This window comes from Leptidea sinapis, chromosome 10, assembly GCF_905404315.1.
Source record: "Leptidea sinapis chromosome 10, ilLepSina1.1, whole genome shotgun sequence".
In the NCBI taxonomy this organism is placed as follows: Eukaryota; Metazoa; Arthropoda; class Insecta; order Lepidoptera; family Pieridae; genus Leptidea; species Leptidea sinapis.
Genome location: NC_066274.1, coordinates 3,351,381 through 3,370,681, shown reverse-complemented (window position 1 = coordinate 3,370,681; position 19,301 = coordinate 3,351,381). Strand labels below are relative to the sequence as shown.

The 19,301-nt window shown below is 34.7% G+C and overlaps 1 protein-coding gene across 1 annotated transcript in view; it reads right to left on the bottom strand.

The window, feature by feature from the left end:
* Positions 1-465: 465 nt before the first annotated feature.
* The window catches only part of LOC126966510 (myelin transcription factor 1-like), a 366,689-nt gene continuing 347,853 nt past the window's right edge, over positions 466-19,301 (bottom strand). The window contains exons 6-8 of the mRNA XM_050810626.1: positions 1,836-2,872; positions 1,201-1,273; positions 466-604 (exon numbers count right to left, since the gene is read on the bottom strand). Coding sequence (XP_050666583.1) covers positions 529-604; positions 1,201-1,273; positions 1,836-2,872 — 1,186 coding nt within the window. The 3' untranslated portion in view covers positions 466-528. The remainder of the gene's footprint in view (positions 605-1,200; positions 1,274-1,835; positions 2,873-19,301) is intronic.

The window sequence follows — 19,301 nt, the reverse complement described above, 5'->3', positions numbered from 1 at the left end:
ACGACCAAATGATGCATTTTTAAATAAAATTTTAATGGATTAGTAAATTTAATGCCATAATGAAGTAACATCTTCTTACATAACTGTCCAATGATATTTAACCATATAGTTTAATTCTAAGAGGATATGAAGTTATGTACATATATAGTTATAATATAAGCCTGGGACTAGACTATGATCATTTTTTAGCAATGCAATATTGTACACTTTATTAAAAAGAGCGCAAAACGAATGCGGGAAGAGTTTCTTGCGCCGCTTCTTCTGTTGTATTTGTTTCCGAAACGGTAGTAATGTTAGAAGTGACATCAAAAAGAATTCTAAAGGAACCAATTTTGAGAAAATAAATGCTTTTTTATAACAAGAATCAGCCGATTGTGAACACTGAACGATTGAAATGTGAAATATAATTGACAGAAGTTGTTTTTGTCTGGTAGTTGGTACTCACCTATAGGTCTGGCTCTCTGTGTTCTGGCTGCTGCCTTCCGCGCTGCAGCGGTCGGACAACCGGAGAGAGATCGGTGAGTGCTTCTATTGGAACTGACGTGGCCTCGACCGTTGCAGCCTGGAGTCGGGCACTTTAGGATTGTCTCGTGCAGGGCCAGTACTAAATAGATAACGACATGATGTAGGACCATTACATACACACATATATAATGTAAGATAAACGCTACGTTCTTAGACTACGCTAGAATACAAATTGCTTTATAAACTAAATAAAAATATTGATATATTATTCTACTTGAAGGTATGAATGTAAACTTAAGTATTTTCTTTATTCATTACACCGACAGTTAACTTGTTTAGAAACAGAATACTTGATAGGTGTAAATACAACTGCAAGTCCCTATGTTATTCAAAATAATGTAAGTTTTAACGATCTTCTGAGCAACAAATTCGGCAAATCATTATTCTTTAAGCAAATAACACATAAGAAACTAAACAACAGTTATAAAATAATATGCACAAAAATAATTAAACACTTATATTGGAGGTTAATTGACTCTATTTTACTTACTTTCTGGTGTAACTTTATCCTTTCTTGGGCATCCAGATAGACTGATGGACAAATGATTGATAGATTTAGTATACGTTTATAATATCTTAGTTATATTGTCAAGTCGAACGTGAACATTAAATATTCGAATCGTCTTTGTGAACATTACTTTGTCTCACTGAAATTCATCAAATCATCGAACTCACCTTCGGTGGTGCGAATAAAGACCGGTGACATGACCCTGCCCATTGCAACCTGGAGTTGGACACTTGTTGCCTTCTGCGAACAAATCGATGGACAATAAATTATTATTTTGTTAATGATCGCGCGGGGCGTGGGCGAGCGATCGATACGGACAGGCGTGGCGCAGGGCGTACCTGCGCGGCGCCGCCTACTGCACCGACCACCCCTCCCGAGTCCCGACTCCGAAGAAAAAATAAAGAACGCCGGGCGACTGCGCGGTCCGACATACAATTTTTCTTTTACGAGATGCGGGGCGGTACTGAGTCGCCCCGCCCATTAGTTTGACCCGTTTTTATTGCATGACGTAAACTCAAATTACGGGGAAAATCTTTATGTATAATGTACCCTGTACATGACAGCGTAGGTGGACTTCAGACGTAGGTGTTAAAAGTCACAAGAGAATTAAATCCATTTGAGTTATGCGAGATGTTATATTAGGTTACAGAAAAAACATTTTTATAAAGTAAACCAAGCTTGCGAGCATTGAACTGATGGATGGACAGAGTCGAGTTGTTGTGACTTTGAAACAAAGTTCCTCCAAGGTTCGGTACTAAAGCGAAGTCGTTAAGAAGTTTGGTAATGTTAACGGCGGCAGTACCTCTGGCGGCCGTCGGAGACAGTGGGTTGAGAGACCGCGAGTCGCGTGTGGGTTGTGTGGAAGGAACCGCGCGCGCCTCGTGCAGGGCGGAAGCTGCCCGGGAACCGAGCCCCGCCGGCTGCAGTATCGTGTACTGCTTTGACACTTTGGAGCTCTTCTCGTGGTCATTCGAATAACCCCCGAAAGGTTCACTCGGGAATGAATTTGTGTGTATTTTGTGCTTCACTTCAGCCGGTGGTTTGAATGCTGATTGAGTAGAATAAGGCAGCGACGCGGTGGCAGCTTTATAAGCATTGTACAAAGTCTGCTTATTAACAGACATGATTTCTTTCTGTTTTGTTATTATATCCTTTTCATCTTCGTACCTATCGTCATTTCTGTCAGACATATCAATTTCAAGCTCATTTGATGATGAATCGACAAGATCATCAAAGTGCGTTGCGTCATAATGATTACAATTTTTACTATCTCTATGTCCGCCATCGTAACCATCGGTATCTGGTTTTTGTTGAGCCCCATTGTTTTCTTTTTCATTTTCTTCTTCATTATCATTTCTTTCCTGTTCATTTAATTGATTGTTTAATGAAAAGCTTTTTTGTGAATCATCAGTACTCTCTGATGATTGCGAAGGGGAAGACGGTAACATTTTATCAGACCTCTTATCACTAAAGTAATTTTCAAACTCGTTGTCGTCATTCTCATCTCCACTTTCTGGCGATGGATGTTCTGGCCATGTACTAGACGTAGATTTCATTATTGTGTGGCTATGTGCATAGTTTTCATTTACATTTAAACGAGAAAAGTCATGATGCGATGAAGTGCTGTATACTCTACATCGTTCCTCAGTATTGTCTTGCTGTTCATCATCTAGTAGTCGCCTACGCCGCTTGACGACGGCTTCGTCTTCCATCGACTCTTCAGAAGTTCCCAGATTATGTTGCCTATCAATTATTCTAAATGCTTCAACATCAACTCCAAATTCAAATCTTCTTTTGTTTATTTGAGGTAACGCCGAAAACGTATTCATCGACGTCGTCCTGCAACAAAGATTTCAAATTATATTTTACATTCAGGGGATTGAGCCCATGGTAACTATATATCAAACTGTACTTGCGCTTGACTTTCCATCCACAATCAGAAATTTTTACGCGGAAATGATTCTCGGCGTTCCCAATCGACGTTTTCACGTTTATAATCACTTTGTTTTGTAATTGTTAATAGCACAAAAATCGTTCCCACGTAAAAACCATTTCACTCAAGAGCTTTCAGACCAATTGATAATACGATTATCACAATAAAGGTGTTTCTAATATTGGCAAGGAGTTTGAACAACTTGTTTGTTGTACCGACGGTACAATAGAAACATTTAGACGATTTCCGAATTTCCGAGTTAATTACAGAATACTTTATAGAATAGTTTCTACTTATTATATGGTAGCACGCAACCGTAAATTAATTTTAATTATAAGTTTCCAACACAAAAAGTTTGTCAAAAGTTTTAGACAAGTTTTATTGACGCAATCGTGTATTGACGTAGTGACTTAGACGTTGACCAAATATTTGAAAGAGTTATTATGTCATTTTATTTTTAATTCATATCAACTAGTTGCTGGTAAACTTTTTATCCTAATATCTATTTATATGAAGGTATTATTTATACCACTTCCGTAAAATATCAAAAATGTTCCTGTTTGACATAATAAATTATACGATACTCTTTATGTGGATTTGTAAATTTCTAATAATGTGCGTTATAAAAACATCTCAAATAGGAGCCGGAAAGTTTACCGGAAGCCTGAATATCGATAGTGTAGCTCGGGTAAACATTGTCGTACGTGACGCACCCCGAAGGCTTTACCGATGTAAACCGAGATTACATGAAACGTGGCCAGTTTTAGAATGGTCCTAAAGGGTTGTAACGTGCGAATATACGCTTGTGAGTAGGTTCGTGTGTGTTGGTGGAGTAATTAGATGAACTCCGGGGGTGGCTGCTTAGCCAGTTCAAACTAGCTCCGAGACCTTTATCAGCGGGTGGCGAGTGGTGGGTTATCTCGGGGCCGCGTTAATTGTAATGCTTGGAGATTAAGACGCGATATAAGCCCTTCCTTGTGCCACCAAACGCTGTTCTTGATACGAGAGCTAATATTGTAAGAGCCTTAGCTAGCGAAGAAGCAATAAAATACGTAACGTGACGTGAGAGAACAAATCGTAATTTATATAATTCCCCAAAACTCTAGCGTAATGCCGTTGAAAACGAAAGGTAAGAGAGTCTCGGAAGCCCTTTCCGCCCTCGGCAATAACAAACACGCGGCCTCCCGCGGGCTCCAAGACCGCGGTTCAAATTCAAATTGCACCTTAGAATTCTTAATTATTGAAATCATAAATCACAAGGTGCCGTCTGGGCGCGCGACCATAAAATTAGAGGGAGAAACTCGAGTGTGGTAGGATTAAGACATTATCACTTTTCTTTAGAGCAGTCGCGCCCTCGTTGGCATGGCTGGCTCGCTGTAAATCAGCGGCTAAATCCTCTGGATTAGATTCATAGAGTTGCCGCGGCCTGCGGGTCGGGTACCAGCGATAATGGCGGCGTGTGCTCGCGTGATTCTGATTTTAAATCGACTCCGGGCCAGAGATAAAGACGCTTCCAATTTACTTGAATCCCGAATAGAGTTTCCCTGTTACAACGGCTTTAAGTTTACAGCGAATTACTGAACTTGGCTGATAAGCGGACTTTATTTAACAAGGTGTCAATATGGAGGTTGGAGGATGTACCAACGTAGTGACACGAATGAGTTACAATAATATATTGTATAAGAAGCCGTCAACAATGGTCTTATACAAGAAACATAATGTGTGTGTGTTCTATTCTTTGCTAACCTATTGCTTGAAGGTCATAAATAGCCAGTACTTATAAAACCAATCCTTGTTATAAGTAATCAACAAACCTCAGGTCTGCGTGAAGATAATAAAAAGATGCAAAGAAATAAAAATACAAAACCCGACGAGTATGTCTCATGATGGTTCGTGAATCGTGACGATCAAATAACAATTTAAAATAAGTAAAAAAATTAAACTAAAACAAAATTTAATAATTGTAATAAATATAGACTTTCATATTTTTTCGTTTTCTTGTGCTATAAAGTCTTGTTACTCGTCAAATTTGATTTAACTAATTAAGTTATTTTAATTTGAATTTTTAGATCAATGGAAAGCGCCCTTTTGAAAAAATCTAAATTGAATTTTAATTGAGTAAAACTATTAAGATAAAAACTATTCTGCCATTCTAGTTTTACTTAAAATTCATTTTATAAATAATACGGAAATCGCTAGTAACCTATCTTATTTTCTTCGCAATAATACATAATAAAGTATTTAAATTTATTGTAAACATTTTTAAGTAGGTGTTTGAAATATAGTTTATAAACATTGTTAACTTTTGAATAATATTGTTAATAAAGTATTTTTATAAATTCTAATAAATTGTTAACCAGTGTGAGTGCTCATCGATTATTATTATTATAAAAGTTTATTTTAGCAGAAAGAAGAAGCTATTGTATTGCGTTCATAAAACAACTGAACCAGACATTATCAACATTTAAGATCAAATGCAGTCTTAATAATTTTTATTTATTTTAATGAACAAATGTTGCTATCTCATAAAATTAAAACAGAAAAATTTGTCGGAGTTGTACTGAATGAGTTACACAGAAATTACACAGTTTCTCTATCGGTATAAATAATGACTGTTTTAATTAAAATTAAAGGTCAAGAAATGCATCAGTTGATTTACTTCAATGAATAAATAGCAAGCTGTTGTTTGTAATTCTTTAAGACGGCCGGGATCCAGTCTTGAATTGTAATCTTATATAATAACAAAAGAGGTGATATAAGAAAAAAACGCACTAAAAAAGTAAGAATTAGAATAAAAAAAATCGAAAACAAAACAAGCTCTAATAAAAAGGGTTAAGTATGGCTAACCTATAAATTTGTTTTTGTGGAGACGAGATTTTTAGTACTTAACTTTTTAACTCCCATACTATATTGTACCTAATTTCGAACATTCATATCAAGCACGTCATGAATTTTAAAGTCCATAATTAAAGTGAAATTAGTTTAATTTTAGTTAGAAATAAACTATGTTTCAACATCCCATATTTCCAAACAACTAATCGATGAAATAGACTTATGTTTCACGAGATACTCTGCTCAAAGCAAAAAGCAATAGTCACAGTATCTTGTGAGAAGTATCAAGTTAGATAATACATACATATAAAGACGTAATTCTACAAAACATATAATGCAACAGTCAGAAAAATGATACAAGACCAAGTACGTGTAAAACCAGTACTGCTTGTAAAGTTACTCTTGGGTTTTGTTTGAGCAGAGGGACAATTCTTCTACAAAAAATGCTGATCGACACACATAACTTAAAGGACACATCATAATTTAAAGTTATGACATCATTAAAGGTGGGATTCATCATGAACTTAAATCATAGGTGTAAATATAGCCTTAAACACACTAGATAGAAAACAAAGTGAAACTCACGTGCAAAACATTTTATGAACGCCGTATTCACAGAACTGGATAAAACTGTACTTAATAAATTGTACCTAATTAACACGTTATGGTATTCAACAAACGAATGTTTAGTTATAAAGGTACTATGTGTCTCAAATAGATTCCTATTGTTTAACGATGGTGTGTATATGTATAGGTATCTGCAATAGTCATGTGTATTAATTTGTCTTTGTTCCTTTACTAACTAAAAAACTCATTGATTGCTTAATATACATTTTTGATGTTCCGTATGCATAAAAAATAAAATGAAAAACCTGAACAATTTTAAGATGATTTTTTTCGTGTAATAATTACACTGTAATAGAAACAATGGTATCTAGGTGAAGCAGAGCAGTCATATGATCGTGAAAATCAATATGAAAATAGTTTAGAGTTAAAATAAGTGGGGTAAGGGTATCGAGCGCACTGCACCGCTCGCGGTCTTTCGGCGCCCTTACCCTGGCGTCGCGATAAGGGCTGCTAGGGCTGTCAACGACTGCTTTACCGTAAAGTAATTTGTTTTCAACACCGATCAACACTATTCCACTGAATGAAATCATGTATTATGATTTATTTACACGGGAGCAATTAAATGAACGCCATTAAGAAAAATATACTTTTTACAAGTTTGTGAGTAGATTTCCGTTATTATTTAAACTACGCCTGTGTTCGTCACGTACATATCTTGATATACCTTCGTTCAATTATCAACTCCTTTCTTTCAAATTTTACATGTTATGAGTTATGGTCAATTGACCTAAGTAAAATATCCAATTATAAGATCATTTTCTTCACTATACGGTCGAATTGCTTAACCGTAATAAAAATAAATAGATATATAATCAATTTTTATTAATGTCAGTTAAGTAATTTCAGTAAGGTCGCCATTTTGTACGTAAAACATATGCTTTTTATTAAATTAAAAATAGTGCCTCAACATTCTGAAAAGCATGGAAGGAAAATACTAGAAAGTTGTCAGTTGTTTAGTGATGCTGATTGAAAGTAACTGAATTATGACGACAATTGTTGTAACGTGATTGTAAGAATTTAGTGAATAAGACTTTGTATATTAGAAACATGTAACTTTATAAACTGAAAAACATGTTGAACATAAATAAAGTATGTATTTTTTCGTAAATCTATAGCCATTTAAATAAATAGTTTTTAGCTATTTAAAATATAAGAAATTTAGTCACTAGTAACTACAGGGCAGTGGCAATGAAAGGCTTTTTTGCTACTTTTACACACCAAAAAATTAATTTTCAAACTATAGTTTCGAAATAATAAAGTCAAATAAAAAATATTTTAAGATTAAATCTTTGCCAGCCCTATCTGTAGGACACACTTGTAGAGAGGGATTGTACGGCCTGCACCCTCCGTGAGCTTGTATGAGGGACTTTTTGTGTGTATTTAATACTCCTTTTCGATATCTAATTTAAAAAATAAAATATCAATCTCAAAATATTTCACTGATACGGTATTTTGTAATAGTTGTGATTTTTAACACTTTTCTAAACCGTCATAAATTTACGTACGTTATTGCCGATAGTAAGATAAGGTTTAGGTTCTACTCCCATGTCATATTGGGTAAGTTTCTCTCTCAAATTTGTTATAAAAAAAGAACTCATCATTATAATCTTCTTATAAATTGAATCCACCTAATTCAAGGAAGTAAAAGTAATCACTGAAAACATATTGATAATCCCTCAATATAAAAATTATTTGATTAAAAAACAGCTATAAACAACAAAAAAATTATAGCATAGCTTTAGAATTGATATTTAAATTGATGGCGTTAAAAAAGCGAATTAATTTATTCTAAACCTAACAATGTGCGACATGTCACTTACTTCCAAACAACAGACAGTTAAAATAACGCTGGTGCTAAAGTTACATTAAAAAAGTTTATAATAAAGATATTCGTTAAGTTTTAAAAATAAAGTTTTTACATTTAAAAAACGTAAAGTTCTTTAAATGCAAGAACCTGCTACGAAGTACAATGAAATCGGTAAAGCCGTTCTCAAGTTATAGTGTGATCAGAAGAAATAGAGGTTAATTTTTTTAAATAGATTTATTATATTTTTATTATGACGTTTCATAAAACAGACATAATATATAAGTCAAAGCAAATACTGATGATTCAGCCCTAAAGTATCAAAATACATTTTATTTTACTAAATATCCATAAACAGAAATGAAGCTCATCACCGACTATTGTTATAAACATAAATATTATGTCGTTTCATATTTTATTTAAAATAATTAAATTAACTAATCTACTCATGAAAATTGTAATACATAATAGTAATTATAACTATACTTTAAAATTCTCCACAATCATATTAGAAATATTTCGTTGTACAGGAAGAAGGAAGATTGAGCCTTAAAAACTCATAGGTATAGGCTGATAATCGAACGCAAGCCTTCCAAAATGTAAAACAATATAAACAGGCTTCAATTAGAAGTGGCTCGGTCGGCCATCAGATAGCTTCACCGGCTTCAGTGGAAACAATTTGACGCTGTTATCGCGATCGAGCCTGGAGGCGTCACACGTGAAATCGCTTATCCCTACCTGAATTAAACGCTTACTCGAATGATATGCTCCATAAGCCGAAACAAAGTATATCATTTGCTAATTGAGTTGCCTTACGAGTGTTTAATATCTTGGCGCATTTTTATTTATTGTTTTTTTTTTGTTCACGCATAGAGTCGAGCGTCGCTATATTATCAGGAAGATCTAACAGTAGGCTTATTTGCATACGATGAAGGCTAGCGGTGCCTTGTTCTAACTGAAGCAGAAATTACTGGGCTGGTGATACATCACTATGGTACATCTTATGTCTTAAGGCCGCTCAATATTTTGGGTTTAATTTAGAATCCTTAACAGCACTGCATTGTAATGTTGCATCTGTACAGTAAGTAGGTACCTATTCTTATCAATGAAATTGCTAGAATTATAAAAGAAAGCAAACGTTGATGACTTTTAGGCTATTAATATTTGATTTCGTTTTTAAAATCATTTGACAGCTGAGTTTATGTTGAGCTTGAGTGAAGAAAGCCCAATGCAAAAGTCAAGTTCGCGTTTTATCACACTCAGATAAGTGTTACCTAAGTAAAGACTGAGTAGGCTCTATAGATGTCAGCCTCGGTCTGTATTTAATGATTTCATAAGTAACATTTACCTTTAATTTTGATAATTATAAAAATAATAGCTGCTTCGTAATAGTGGAGTCATTTTCAAAAATACATTGTTAATAAATAAAATATTATGTTGAATAAATTGGTAGGTACTTCATTATAATGCGGTGGTCTTTTAAAATGGCAGTAATAATTATTTAATAATTGGTTAGTGTCCGTAGCTGTGGTTCAAATATAACATGTACAATAATGTTAGTAATATATTTAAAAATATATAAGCTTTTTACTAGTTATAATAGTATATATTATTATGAGCTTTATTTGTGAAATTTTATTTTACTTGATAATATATACAACATTACAAAACGTATCGATCTATTATTAAATTATAAGTTTAAATATTTTCAGTTATATTACATTACTTAAGTCAGAAGATTTATTTATTTTCAACAGATGCTTAAAATAATATGGTGGATTATTTTTAAAATGGTATCCTACAAAATGAATTACTTTGAGGTTTTCAAAGTAATTCCGTAATAAAATAATAGTTAAAGCTATCATCAAAATCACCAGGTTTCATGTTATCATTAATTATGATAAGGTTTCACACAACACGCCACTCTTATTATTATTATTTATGTAAGTTACATTAGACAATCATTTAACCAAATATGATAAAAATGTTCTAACATTAATTATTGCATTAACTTTATAAATATTACTTAATGTATATGAAAGTAATATTATTTGGTGGAAATTTACTCTAAATTATTAATAAAGGTATTTATTTTATTAATTCGTCATTAATGGTATAATAATAATTTAAAAATAAATATTGTGTATCTTTGTTTAATTTATAGATGAATGTCAGTGCTTTTAAATTTTTGTTCAAATTCATTGAACATTGATCAGTTTTTAAAACTTAATTTGACTTAAATTCAGAGAACCTAAGCATCTTAAAACAATCTCAAGTTACCTGTTAATAAAATATCTAATAATATGATATAATTAAATTATACGTGATATAATATGAACAAAAATAATTAAACAATTTGATTAAATTTCATAATAATAAATAATTAAATAAAGTAAAGTAAACATCGTTTTGCGAAAATAAATTAAAACATAATTATAATACATGTGAGTATCTTTATTAAGTGTTTAAAAATATTATGTATGGCTCTTATAGAAAATTTAAGTTTAATACAAATATAACCTAAGTTATAACTTAGTTATACGGAGCGAATATATTCAGATCAGCGCAATTACGTATTCCCTCCTAATCGCTGATTAGCGGAGTCGTCACTAAATTACTATTCACTTAACAGAGTTGATTTGGTTATGGTGGAAATAATTGATATCTAAGTAAATCTGAATTTCATACATTAAATATTATATTCCCTCGAATTGAGCAATTTGAAAGCATTTCGTGAAATGGTTTTACAAGCGTGGGATTTGTGCGTTAACGTTCTTATTACATTTATCTTCGACACTTCTTCGTAATTCCCGACGAAAAACTGCTGAAAGAAACCGCCGTAAAATTTCGGAAACCGTTAACAAAAAAAAACTATACAACGTCAAAACGCGCGTCAAATGCGAAAACGACGCAAAAAATGTCAATTAATTGTGACTTACCAGACGGGACGCACGAGGGCCGACATAACTAACAAACCGAACAAATACTCATCACGCACTAATGTTTGAGAGTTGAACACTGCACAACACTGGGCTAGGCGCGGGCGAAGGAAAGTTTGTTTGTAGAGCTTTCAGAGTTGACGGAGCGACGCGGGTGGTCGGTACAGCGGGACTCGCGGACTATGCGGAGGCAGCGCGGGCCGGCAGGCTCCCGCGGACTGCGCGCGCAGGACCCGCCCACTGGCTCCCCGCGCTCCCCGCACGACCCCGCCTCGCACCGCCTCGCAGACCCGCAACCTATTTGTTTCTAGTTACGTAAAATTTACGCGCAATACTCTATATTATATACCTGCATTTTAGAACACGACTAAAGCCTCTTATGTAACTCGTCCGGCAACCCATTAAACCGATTACTTACATAAATAAATCGAGCGTTCAAAAAGACCCTGTCAGATTTGTTCACGAAAGGTGCATTTGTTACAAATATAAAAAATACATTAAGTGCTCCACACTTGTGGTCAGTTTATTAAAAGCCGATCAATGTTCTCGCAGCCATTCGACAGACCGCGTGACAGGTGAGGCGCGAATTGAAAAAAGAAGTCGCCATTCGGTCGCCGAGCCCATCGTCAGACCACAGCTCTCAGTGTCACTTAAACAAATTGAATGAAAGGTGTCTGAGGGCACTATATCAATAAATTCTCGACAAATTTGTTGATACGCTTTTTAAAAGCCTCTCAAACTGCGTGCAATTAATAATCTGCGAGCGAACATTAAGCGGGAAGATCAATACGAAAGGAATAAAATAGTGACGTCACGATCAGCTGTCTCAGTCGCCAGCGCAACAGACAATACGATTAACATCTCTGCGGGACAAGTTCCGCGCGCCGAGCGGCTGTTAGTTGTTATGAAAGAGAGAAATTTGTAAATTGTTGGCGCCCGAGTTCACGAACTCCGTCGAACCGGAGTTTGTTTTAAGAGTTCAACCTTGAAACAAGAAGAAAGTAGTCCCGCTGAACAAAGTTTGGCGGCCGCCGTCGCCCGCGCAAGCGGCCCAACGACTGTACCCGAACAGTCTGTCTGTACAACTTTACCGATTAAAAGCTCAAAAGCTTCCAAAGTCATTTTAAAAGTTTATCTGCACGCGGCGAGCGAAGCGGGAGGGAGAGGTGTAGGCGCCGCTTCGTTATCATCGTTGTTAAACCTAGTTTAACTTATTGTAAACGGGCGCGGTCGTCGGCCGGCTTCATACTTCCCAATTTAAACTGTCAAAGTTGCAAAGTAGTGACGAGTCGCTGGGCTGAGTTGGATCGCGGCGTCTGGCGCGCGCCTACCGTCGGCCACGTGTTCGGTAACACACCAAGTTCCTAGACCCTTCGGTACTTTGTTTGCAGCTGTTCACTTGGCGAACTATGCCTAGAGTTGGGCGCGACTTCTTGCATGTGTACTGGCGAACAGCGAACTCAGGCACACACCCGCAGCTGAATAGTTTCATAAACATAACCCGACTTAGTTTTGGACAACTTTTCAAAGTCAATGCATACTAACTTTCGATGTCTGGAAGTGCGATATTACGATGGGATCAGTTTGCGGGTGACTTTAATGCATTCGTTTGTTGAGAACTTTGTTTTATTGGATCAAAGTTTGGAACAAGGTTAAGTAACTTCATTTGCTTCCAACAATATAGCCTAAGTAAGTTTTAGGACTATTTGTTTATAATTATTGTGATTGAGCTTCAGAATATTTTATGTGAAAAGTTTTAAATATTTTAACGAGTTTCTTGAACTTTATGTTATAAAAATTCTGAAATTGAATTTATTCTGATCGCTGAAATATTTAACGGTAGAGGCGGGTGAACGAGTGTGCGGGTCTTTTGATGATCGGTGATCAGTGCCAAGATTGTAAAACAAGAAGAGACAAGACTTACAAGATCAATCCAGGCTTCCGACTTATAGAATAGACACGATATAGAATTAGTATTTTAAGGGTTTATAACCCTTAAAATACTAATTCTATTATTAACGTATACGTTAGGTTATTGAGACCAGGAAATGATGATGAAAAAAATTATTTTAGTATAATTCAAGAACTTGATAGGATAAGCCAACTAAATCATACTTGTACTAAGGAATGTAATAAATACCAATAATTCTATATAACATAGCTGAATTCCACTTTCGCATGACAAACCACAAATTAGACTATCATCTCCACCATCTGGATGTGTGGCGTTCCTCTACAGAGTGGTTTTCAAGGAACTTTCTTCTATGTATGACCAAGCTGTGGAATAAGCTTCCATGTGCGATGTTTCCGTTACGATTCGACATGGGTACCTTCAAGAAAAGCGCGTTCACCTTCCGTAAAGACTGACAACGCTCCTGTGATTCCTCCTATGGTGTTGCTAGAGAATGTAGGTAGCGGTAATCACTTAACACCACTTGACCTGTACGCTCGTTTGTCCTCCTCTTCCATAAAAAAGCAACAATGACTTAAAGCTTAAAAGCTATTTGAGTCTTAATTGTATTATTGTCAGTTATGTTACTATTCCTTTCGTATATCTGTGGAATGGGCATATATAAACTAAACAAAACTCATGGCTATAGCTATCGTTTCCAAATATTAATTACTAATATTAACTACATTTGCCTGAAATATATAAATCAATCTACAATTTATCCCGTTAGCAATTGACACTGTGAAGTTTGATAGCGACCAGATCAATTTTTTTATGGTATGTTTCTTTTAAATGTAATCGTTTTATTGTAATCAAAACCTTTTGACCCGAACTATTACAATAATAATAAAATGAAATCCCTTTTATTTCTGCTTATTTCTGGTACAATTTTCAAAAACAAATTTGCATGCAAAGTAATTTACAGATACAATTTTATTTTGCTTATTTTAATTCATTTATAAAAAGAACGTTAAAATAATTAGGTTAAGTAGTTATGTTATTTTCAAGGTGTGTAATATATAGTTAAATATTTGTTAGGTATATAAAAATATATTTATATAATATAGTGGTTTAATTGATCTGATATAGTTATTTCACTAGAAACAAGAACACTCTCAATGAAAGGTAAAGGCCTCCTCCAGAGATAACCCTCCCTATTCTCTGCCGCTCGCGACCATCGAATATCTGCTAGTTTTATGATGTCGTCTACCCAGCGTGTGTTTGGTCTTCCTCTTTTTCTCTGTCCTAGTGGACCTGCCTATGTCTTTTTAGTCCAGGGATTATCGCTAAGTCTCCCAACGCGTCCAGCCAATCGCCATTTAAGCTTTTGTGAAGAGCTGAGAGTGTCAATGGCTTTGGTTATTTGTCTTATATCAGAGCCCAACCTATTAAATATTAAATAAATGTAAATGTCTAATTAGGTACCATCGACACAATTGATTCAAGATTCATGAAACACTTTGCTGATAATTTCTTTAAAATCATAAAAACAGTTACTTTAGAAATGTATGTTCAATCGAATTTTGGCCTTCTTGTATATTATGACTGAAGGAAAAATACAAAAGGTGGATCACGATTTAGTTTTGTTGATAGTACTTGGCCTGCTGTCATCAAGTTGTCATAATTTGTTCGCAATGGCTTCTCTAGTACCTAGTCCTATACGTAATACATAATACTTAACATTCACTAATATTTTATTTTTCTTCTGTTTTATAATTGTTTTATTGACTTATACTATACAACTAGCCTCACAATTAAGCTCAAAAATTGTGTGAAACAAAACTTTGCCTTCGTCCATTAGTGATTGGCCTATTAGTATTTTTAGTGATTGATATTGTGATATGGGATTTTATGCCTGAAATAAAGATTTGTTATTATTATTATTATAATTATAAGCAGATTTTTGTTCAGTTGTGTGTCGACTGCGCTTTGAATACAACGCCACACAGTAAAAAAGTGTTTAGTGGAAAATTGTGCAAATAACAGCAAATCCAAACTTAAAAAGAGCGGAGTGTCGCATTTCAGTTAAGTGCCTCTTTGAATTAACAAAACTGTGTAACTAACTTGGCGTTTTTATTCGTTTTTATAAATAATTACATTTCAATTGCAAAATGTTCTTGCGTCGTGTTCGCGTCCGTCTCGCGCGTGACGCAGTGACTACTTCTAATGAGCGCATACAATAGACTGTGAACATTACAGCCACGAAATAAGGTGTTAATTAGAATGAATGTCTTAATGTTATCTGTATACGTGTATACAACGCCATTCGGACATTTATTGACGACCTTTTAATCGGCGATTAGATTGTAGTACTTGTTTATTGTACGTCAATGCTTTGTATACATTAATTCTTTAGAGTATAATACCACCCCATATAAATTACCATTATTCAACATCATTATGTAACAAGCTGTAAGTAGTTAACGCCGCAAAGATGACTGCAATATCTTACTGCAGAGTCCTTGAGTTAAATCATGTTTAGCTTGTAACTTATGCGCTATTAGTGCAGTTTTTAATGGATCGAAAAAGGACGTTTTGAAGTCGTTTGTTATGTTTATTAGTCTACATCTGATGATGGGATTACTGAGTAATTGAGGGAACAGCTCAAATGTGAAACGTTTACATATTCTTACAATGTTTCTTTTTGTTTTTGTGATTTGTGAAGAGAAAGATATGCTACAAATAGGCACAAGAACTTTTTAATAAGAAGCTAATACTTAAAGTTTGTATAAATTATCGAGATTAAAGCCTTAAAAAAATTAACAATTCGCATTCTTCTAAAACATAATAAATAATCAACTAATTTTTAGAGTTCTCCTCAGTAAAATGAAATGAAAAATATTATACTACCTACAAGTCAATCAAATTTTTACGACAATATAATTTAGTTAATATTATCGTAATTTTTGGAATCGGTGTCCTCCCACCTCGCCAAGTCAGGTGTGCGACACAAGCACATCTCACTTATAACTATGCATATGTTACAAACCTACCATGGCTGACACCGACTCGAAAAACAACAATACAAAAATTCCGTCTAATTGAGAACATCCTCCTTTTTTAAGTCGGTTAAAACAATGAATAAAAAACATGGCATGTATAAGTAGCGCCCGTATTCCATTAAATTACATAATAATCAATCTTCAAGCACAGCTACTTATTTTCGGAAATTTATAACTTAGCTCTAAAACTCTCTTAGATATAGCATATGGCTCCTCAAAGACCGTTAACTTGGGCTTGTCTCAGCTGAACAATTTTTTTATAATAATTAAACAAAACAAATTATACTGCTATTTACATTCCATGGTTTCCCAGTTTAGTCACCTCAAACAAACTGTGATGGTACATACTTATTTTATTTGCAAGCAACGTGAAATTTCTAGCCTAATTTACGAAAATAACGATGACGGCAGAAAGTGATTTAAAAATAATGCTTTTGTCAACTCTACTATTGATTTTCAAATAACGCGAGAATCAAGCCTCATTTAAGAAAATAACGATGACGACCGAAAGTGATTAAAAAATAAAATTATTGTCAACTCCACTATAGGTTATCAAACAACGCGAGAATCAAGCCTCATTTACGAATATAACGATGACGACAGACAGAAAGTGATCTAAAAATATTGCTTTTGTCAACTCTACTATTGATTTTCAAATAAGGCGAGAATCAAGCCTCATTTAAGAAAATAACGATGACGACCGGAAGTGATTAAAAAAAATTATTGTCAACTCTACTATTGATTTTCAAATAACGCGAGCATCAAGCTTCAGTTACGAAAATAACGATGACGACCGAAAGTGATTTAAAAATAAAATTATTGTCAACTCTTTCATTTCTTCCTCTTTGGCACGTCGCGCGGTACAGCACGAACCAACCTCATAATCGGAGTAATTACCGAAATCTCTTTCGGAAAGTCACGATCAAACAGTCAAGAGCGTAGATAATGCTGCCACAACCCTCCCAGCGAAAAGCAGCGCCATTATCACAAGAACTCCCCCGGTTGCTACTTGTGAAGGTGCGGCAGACGTGTGCGGAGTAGCAGCGAATATGATATGAGGTCAATTAGAATTGGTCGCGATTTATGTGTTATCTTCATTCGCCAATAAGTCACGCAATAATTACCGCAAGTCTGGGATCACGCGCTCCTCCGCACATATTTATGCAACTTACATAAATATACATAAACAAATGACATATGCGACAATTACAGACGACGCGAGCATTTCTCTGTTTGTTTTGTGTGTTGTAGTTTCAAATTTGCGTAATGACTCGTACATATATTACAATTATCCCATTAAAATTAGTGTGTAATGATAAGGAAATGGTCGGAAAGCTCTTTATAGATGAATATGTAATTGGTAATTACGGTTCAACTGTCGCCTATACGAACATTACATTGCTACGTACTCTTGCAACGATAAGAATATTGAGGAACTTGGTCAGTAATGGTGTCCAAAATGATAGCAATATGAATAAATTCAGAATGATACATAGGCTGCACTAAAAGTATCGGGAATGGAATATTTCCACTGTTCCTGTCATATTAAAATCTTTTTAATTGAAAACTCCTTGGTTTTAAAAATCGAATACCATTTATTTATTTAAAAAAGATTCTCGGTCTTGTCACAAGGTCTTGTCAAACTTGTTTAGTCGTTGAGAAAATGGAATTGACTCGAGAAAATTCTAGAGCGATGATTTATTATGACTTTCGAAGTGGTTTTACACAAAAACAGTGTGTTGACCGGATTATCTATTGTGTACATTAAAGTTATAAATTATATAAAATAAGTGTCGAATATCGCAATAATCTCAAGATGTTACTGGAATACTAACTTAGTTGAACCGGCCCAACTGTCATACAAAATTCAAAAACACAAAAACCGAGGGAAGTATTTTGTTTTAGTTACTTACAACTAATAGTTGTGAGCGTTGTAGTGCGTTGTTCGTTTCGAAGCTATATACAATTTATAACACTTTTACACTGCTCACAGTTGTGAGTTACATTCATACACACTACATTGGCCCTGTTTGTCTCTCTTAACTTGACAAAAACGTGGAAGCTGAGCTGAAGACCAGAACATCAACTGCCGCATACAATATTCACCATCATCCTTCTTACACTATACATACTAATAATAGCAAGGAAAAATATAATTAAGTTCTCATAGTAATCGAATTAATAGCGTTATTAAATTTTAATAAAGCCTAGCATTGGCAATTAACCATACTAAACCACTGAGTTTTGCACTTTTGGAGTTAATTTCTAGATTATGTAGACCCGGGGAGAATTTTACATATCCTCTTCTCACACACTATTACAACAAGATTATACATAAGCTTTGTATTTTGACAATTACCTTACTACTGCCTACAAGTTCCCAAGACTTCAAGCGTCACTATGCAAACCCGGAAGGCTACCATGAAAGAAATGGAAAACAAGCTGAGCTGTGCTGCTAAGGAGCTAAAGAAGTCAAAGGACTTGACAAATATTGTCAAACACTTTTAAATGCACGGGAAGAGTGTGAATTGGAGATCCAAAAAGTATTTAAAACAAACTCTTCTCTTAAGTCCGAGCTGTCAGATATTAACCAAAAATGTTTAGATTTAACCTTAGAAAGGGACAGCTTACTTAAAATCATTAATTTATTTGACAAATGTAGTTCTGAATATGAACGGGCTTTAAGTCGAATAAACATATTTGGGTCTGATTCAAAAACAAAGCTAAGCGATATAATAAAGTTATACCTTTGTTTGAATCGGGCAGTTCTTTTGACCCTGCTAATTTCAGGTCTATTTCAGTGCTGCCTGTTCTTACTTGCTTCAGCAGCTACAAATGCATTTTTGTAAATTATTGAACAAAAATCAATTTGGTTTCACTAGGGGCTTATCAACAATTAATGCGGGTACTAGACTCATTGAGCATGTATTTGATGCCTGGGAAGAGTCATAGGATGCAGTGGGCATTTTTTGTGATTTGTCCAAAGCATTTGACTGCGTTCACCATGAAGCTTTACTCCTAAAACTGAAGCATTATGGGGTAAAAAATAGAGCCCTTTATCTGTTAAAATCATATTTAAGCGAAAGAGTTCAGATAGTCGATGTAAATGGCAATCGGTCTTCGGGTAAACCTGTGGGAATAGGTGTTTCGCAGGGTTCTATTCTCGGTCCTTTCTTCTTT